The following is a 6,974-nucleotide window of genomic DNA, read 5'->3' on the forward strand; positions in this document are numbered from 1 at the left end:
AGGGGGCAGCGGGCAGGAGGCAGCAGGTAGGGGGAGCGGGCAGGGGCAGTGGGCAGGAACAGCCAGCTGGAACGGCACCCAGGCCTGACCCAGCCCTCGCTCCTTCCCACCCGAGAAACCCGGGACTGCACCGCGGGAGGGCCTGAGGGGGGAAGCTGTCCACCAGCACCCTAGCCTCCAATGTCTCTGGTGGTCCAGGCACCTGGGCAGAGGGCGCAGATCCGGGCCAGACGCAGACTCACCACTGAAGTTGATTTGGAAGACGTTGGCCGACGTCTCCTGAAACAGCTCGTGAAGGTCTCTTGGATCGGCCTGGGTGGCTGGGAGGAGAGAACACAGGCTGAGGGTGAAGCCTGCGTGCCCAGCTTTGCTGACCACTCTGGGCAGTCCCCCGGGGTGGGGAGCTGAGAGGCGGCAGAGTGGCCCTGAGCCTCATTCCCTGCCTTCACGGCTCGGCCTCCTTGGGGTCGAGGCTGGACACCTGCCTTCACAGCACCCACAAGCTGGAAGGCAGGGGGTGGTCCCTCAGAAAGGCCACACCCTGAGCTCCCGTACAACCCAGCAGCTGGCGCGTGTGCCAGAGGCTCAGAGTGGCATCACTAAGAGTCAAAGCACAGCCCCGCTGATGAGGCAACAACAGACACTGCGAGGTCCGGCTCCGCGTGGGCAGCTCAGCACTGGAAAGAGAACACTGGTTCCTGCGCGGTGCAGGTGAGCCCTGAGCGTGGTGCACACGGAGATGACAGTCAGTGAGGAGAGGCCACAGGCCGCACAGTTCCACACCTCTACAGCGTCAGGACAGACCGACCCGAGGACGGTGCCGCAGCAGGGGTGGGGAGGGGGGAGGGGTGGGACTGCTGATGGGGACGGGGTTCCTTCTGGGGGTGATGAAAACATTTTAGCGTTAAAAGGTGGTGATGATTACAGAATGCTGAATATTCTGGCACTCAACTGCATGCTTTAATGTGGTTAAGAGGATGAATTCTGAGTGACTGAATTCTATCTGTTTTTAAAAACTCACAGGACATGATGGGGACAGCAAGTCCTCGTGAGGCTATGGCGATGGTTCGCTCGCCTGCTGCATGGTGAGGATAAACAGCACGACCACCAGAGGAAGGGTCTGCGGGCTGCAAACACTCGCCGCCTGCGCACCCCCCAGCTGGCATCTTGGACATTAACACAGAGGGGCAGAGCGCACACCAAACCACATCAAAACACTCGCCGTGCCCGCCCTCCAGCTGGCAGCCCTCGGGGTTACAGAGGAGGAGCGCACATCCAGAGAAGCTCCTGAAGAGCACTCCCACTCCCAGCAGCTTGATTCCTACCAGCCCACACCCAGAGAGAGGGCTGCTGTCCAGGAGACACGGGAGAAAGGACAGTCATACGGGGCCTGTGTGCAAGGAAACTGCAGGCACGCAACACGGGGAATCTCAGAAACATCGCCCAGATGCCAGCGCCAACGGGACGAAGGACCAGAACCACCAAGGCAATCCCGGGGCCTCTGGGCAGGCTGGGGAGCTGGGGTAGGGCAGGACGGACGCTCCTGGGGGACTGCCCTGTGCCTGGACAGAGCTGTGGGTTACAGATTCTGTCACAATGCCCAGAACGGCACACTTAGGAGCTGTGTAACTCACTGCACATACATGTCACCTTGAAAGAAAAATGCACAGCCAGTCAACCGGCCGTCAGGAGGAAACGCGCTGAGGGCCGGTTCACTCTGAAACGTGCGCAGGTGGAGGCACAGAAGGTGCGGCTAACCCAGGCAGCCAGACTCCAGGCCCGCGTCCAGGTGCCGGCTGCGCGGGTGTCTGCGCAGTGCTTTCGACTTTCTCAGGGTGTTTAGAATTTTCCATATTAAAGCTCAGTAATAAAGGAACATGGTTTGAGGTCTACAAACAGGAGTGAGGGCTAGAAAACGCTAAGGGTGCCGCGGGGACCCTCCCAACACTAACCCTGTCTGGGCGGCCTGAGGTGTCCCAGCATGAAGGGACACAGCACACCTGGCTGGACATGTGGTGCTCCACCAGGGCGAGGCCCCAGCCTGGCTCTGCTCGGGGTCACTGAGCTGCCTGGCCAGCACAGGGCTGACCCTAGCACCCTGTCTGCGAGTGCACAGACCTGTCATGGCTGCTCTGGGCCCCCCTGGCTCACAGGGCCAAGTCCCGGCCTCTACATACTTTCCGTCTGGCTGCCTCTGCCCTGCCCCAGCCGCAGGCCTCCTGGTCCAGCAGCCACACTCATGCAAGGCCTGGAGAAAGAAGAAACTTCCAGGCAGCCTCCAGGAAGGAGGCCTGAGGAACGGCCCCCCATCGCCCAGCACCCACCACCCCTCGGTGTCACATGGCCCAGCCCCAGCAAGGTCAAGTCAGGGCGTCAGTTGCATCAGTGAAAAGACAAGAATGGTAATGGGTTAAACCGAGTTTGGCCTCAAGGCGCTCCTTACACGCCTTCCGTCCAGCCTAAAGGGTTCCCCGTACAGCTGTAGCAAGTGGCAGTGTGAACGGACCACGGCCTTCGCTTGTGCCAGTCACTGAGTTCTGGCCACTCTAACGTAGCCAACTGTGGGAACCGTGCTCGAAAGGCAAACACCGAGCTGTCATCGAGCTGTTTCCATGCCTCACTTCCGTTTTCGATACGTCAATTTACTGTTTCTGTCAAAATCTTCTTCTACCCCGTGGCTGTGCTGGAGTCTCTGGGCCTGCTCTGGCTCGGGAGGTGCCTGATTCACAAATCGTTCATTCCTTGATTAAACTCCTTTAAATGTAATTCCGCTGAAGTTTTCCTTCTACCATGGGACAAGCTCTGGCAGGAGCACAGGAACTCATACCAGCGCCCTGCGTCACTCGCCGTTCTCAGGCGGGCAGGGGACCTGCTCAAGGTCACACGGCCCACCCAAGGTCGCAGGCCAGTAAGAGGCACACACAGGGAGAGGGGCAGCAGGGGGGGCGAAAACAAAACAAACTAACAGAACCGCCAAAATCATGACCACAGGCGTCCAAATTTTATGAAACGATGAACTCGGAGATTCAAGAAGTTCACCAATCCACAAGCAGAATAAATACATATTTTTTAAATCCAAGTGCATTATAGGCAAACTGCAGAAAATCAGTGATAAAGAAACCCTAAAAGGGGCCCAGAGAAAAACTGCACATTTCATGAGGAAGAAGAAAACATGAGAAAGACTTGACCCTTTCATCAAAAACTGTGGAAGCCGAAAGTCAATGGAAGGATGTCTTTAAAGTGCTGGAAGGAAAAAGTTAGAACTAGAATTCTATACCCACTGGAAATACATTTCAAAACCAGGGGCAGATTTTGATAAGCAAAAATGAAAAGCATCAGTTCCAACCAGGTGTAAAGTACAGCAAATGCTAGAAGCAGCTAGTTAGGGTGAAAGTAACAGCAAGAAGCCTGGATCTACATGAAGAACTGAAGAATGTCAGCATGTAAATTAAAAAGAGATGCTTTCATTTATTTAAAACACTACAGTTTGTGAAAGCAAAATCCGTAACTATGTGCCAGTGTCATCACGTGTAATGAATAACGCATGGTGCTCAATATGTTGAAAGCACATTGAAGGGGCAGGCATGGGACCCAGAATTGCATCCCTGTGCAGTCGATCCACCACACAGGACATGACCCACCACAGGACACGACCCACCACACAGGACACGACCCACTACACAGGACACGACCCACCACAGGACACGACCCACCACACAGGACACAAGCTACCACAGGACATGACCCACCACACGGGACATGACCCACCACATGGGACACGACCCATCACACGGGACACGATCCACCAGACAGGACACGATCCACCACACAGGACACAATCCACCACACAGGACATGATATCTCAAGGTGGGCTGTGGAAAGTTAAAGACCTATGTTGTAAACTCTAAAGCAACCACTAAAAAAAAAGAAGCAAACAGGAATCTCTCATAAGCCAATAGTGGCGACAAAATGGAATTCGAAACAGCACTCAATTACTCACTCCATAAAAAAAAGGAAGGAAGAGAAAGAAAAAAGAAAAAGAGAACAGAAGGGAAATACAGACAGCAAACGTCAAGACAGTAGATATAAAGCAGAACATGATGGCCTTACACTAACAACGCTTCAGCCGAACACAGGTTGTCCACGCCAGTAGCCATCAACCCCTAGTGGCATTTTAAATGTACATATTAATTAATTAAAATTAAATTAAATGATAAACTTCGTTCCTGTTGCACTAGCCACATTTCAAGTGCCCTGGAGCCCCATGTGGCAAATGGCTGTCACACTATAGAAAGTAGACTACAGGGCCTTTTCATCATCACCAAAAATTCTACGGAACAGCAGCACTACTTTAACCATTCCGATCAAAAAGCAGAGATTCTCCCACAAGAGTAAAAGCAAGATTCTGGCCAGGCGTGTGGCTCATGCCTGTGATCCCAACACTTTCCGAGGCTAAGACAGGAGGATCGCTTGAGCCCAGGAGTTCAAGATCAGTCTGGGCAACACAGTGAGATCCTCTTTCCACAAAAAAATTAAAATTAGCCAGCTGTGGTGGTGCACACCTGCAGTCTCAGCTACTTGAAATGCTGAGGTGAGAAGATTGCTTGAACCTGGGAGATGAAGGCTGCAGTGAGCCATGATCATGCCACTAAACTTTAGCATGGACAACAGAGCAAGAGACCCTGTCTTAAAAAAAAGAAAAGGCGGCCAGGCGCGGTGGCTCACGCCTGTAATCCCAGCACTTTGGGAGGCCGAGGCGGGTGGATCACGAGGTCAAGAGATCGAGACCATCCTGGCCAACATGGTGAAACCCCGTCTCTACTAAAAATACAAAAATTAGCTGGGCGTGGTGGCACATGCCTGTAGTCCCAGCTACTTGGGAGGCTGAGGCAGGAGAATTGCTTGAAACCGGAAAACGGAAATTGCAGTGAGCCGGGATCGCGCCACTGCACTCCAGCCTGGCGACAGAGCGAGACTCTGTCTCAAAAAAAAAAAAAGAAAGAAAAGGCAAGATTGTGCCATACAGTATATGCAAGAAACCTACTTCACATAAAAAATCAGATGAAATTATAAGTAAAAATTGGAAAAATGTATCATGTAAACAGCAATCACAAGAAAGCTGGGAAGGCTACCCTAGTATCAGAAGAGAACTCAGAACCACAAATATAATAGAGATAAACGAAGGACACTTTAAAAACAAATGGTCAACTAAGATAAAACAATTCTAAATGCGTATGCACCTAACATCACAGCTTGAAAACACCTGAAGCAAAAACTGATAGAACTGGAAGGAAACACACGGATCCACAATTACAGGCAGCGCGGTCAGCAGAGCAAGCAGACAGAAGAGCAGAGAGGCCACAGAAACTCCGTACCACCATCAGCCAGCCTAACCCACACGACAGAGGAATACATATTCCTGTCAAATGCACGTGGAACATCCACTAAGACAGACTATATTTTAGGCCATAAAGCAAGTCTTCACATACTTATAATCGCTGAAATCATATAAAATATATTCTCTGAATAGAGCAGAAATAGAAATCAGAAACAGAAAGGTATCTGTGAATGAACATAATCATCTGAAATCAAACAACACACTTCTAAATAAACATGAGTAAAAGAAGAAATCACAAGAGAAATTAGAACTATCTTAACTGAATGAAATGAAAACACAAGATATTAAAATGTGTACCAGTAAAGCAATGCATAGAGGGAAGTGTATAGCAATAAATACTTAGGGAAAAAAAAAGACCTCGGTCAATAATCTGACAAAAACATTAACCCAAAGTAAGCAAACAAAAGAAATAATAAAAGTGGGCAGAAACCAATTCAACCAACACCACATCAATAGAGAAAACCAATAATATCAAAATCTGGATCTTTCAAATGATTAATAAAATCAATAGATTTACATGAGAATAATACTGAGATAATAAAATTATTTGGACTAATCAAGAATAAAAACCTGAATATAAATCAGCAACATTAGAAATAAAGGAGGAAATATCACCATGGGTCCCACAGACATTGAAAGGATATTAAGGGAATATTAGGAGTAGCTTCATGCTAATTAATTTCACAACTTAGAGGATGAGTTCCTTGAAAAATACAAAACAATCAAAGCTCACATGAGAAGAAACAGACAGCATGGGTAACACTGCAGCATTAAAGGAAGAGGATTTGTAGCTGCAAATCTTCCCACAACAAAACTCCAAGTTCAGATAGCATCACTGCTGAACTCTACCACATATCTGTAGGAAGAGTAATACCAATTCTACACGAACTATTTCAGAAGACAGAAGAGGAAGAATTCTTCCCAGCTCACTGCAGGACAGTGTGCCATCAGCATGGGCAAAGACGTATAGATCCACAGAAACAAATCAGTATTCCACATGAACACAAAGTCAACTGATTTTAGACAAAAGTACCAAAGTAATTCAATGGAGAAAACACAGTCTTTTCAATCAGTGGTGCCACAGCATTTGGGTATCTATTGAACATCAGCTCAAAGCTGACGAAACATAAATACTAACTCAACATGGATCATGGACCTACATGTACAAGCTAGAGTACAGGACTTCTAAAAATAAAACAGGAAGAAAATTCTTTGCAATCTTGCAATAGGGAAAGATTTATTCATCGATATACAAAAAGCAAAAACCACAAAAGAAAAATCTCCCATTGAACAGTAAAACTTTGGCCTTCAAATAACACAGCTTAGAAAATGAGAAGACAAGTCATAATGTAAGAGAAAATATTCACAATAAGATACCTCACAACGTCCTGTATCACAAGTAAGTGAGTTCATAATATAGTAAGAACACCCAAAATAAAATAAGCAATTAATGCAAATAGACACTACACAAAAGAAGATACACAAATAGCCAATAAGTACATGGCAAGAAACATGCAATGAAAACTCTCACCACCAGCACCCCAGTGCACACCACAGGTGAAAACTCTCACCACCA

The 6,974-nt window shown here is 48.6% G+C and overlaps 1 protein-coding gene across 6 annotated transcripts in view; it reads right to left on the bottom strand.

Moving 5' to 3' along the window:
• TSNARE1 (t-SNARE domain containing 1) overlaps positions 1-6,974 on the bottom strand; it is a 136,486-nt gene that overhangs the window by 57,467 nt on the left and 72,045 nt on the right. For all 6 annotated transcript variants that reach the window (XM_037732497.1, XM_037732496.1, XM_037732495.1 and 3 more), the window contains one exon: positions 243-320. In XM_037732497.1, coding sequence (XP_037588425.1) covers positions 243-320 — 78 coding nt within the window. The remainder of the gene's footprint in view (positions 1-242; positions 321-6,974) is intronic.

This window comes from Cebus imitator, unplaced genomic scaffold (assembly GCF_001604975.1).
Source record: "Cebus imitator isolate Cc_AM_T3 unplaced genomic scaffold, Cebus_imitator-1.0 Scaffold449, whole genome shotgun sequence".
NCBI lineage: Eukaryota > Metazoa > Chordata > Mammalia > Primates > Cebidae > Cebus > Cebus imitator.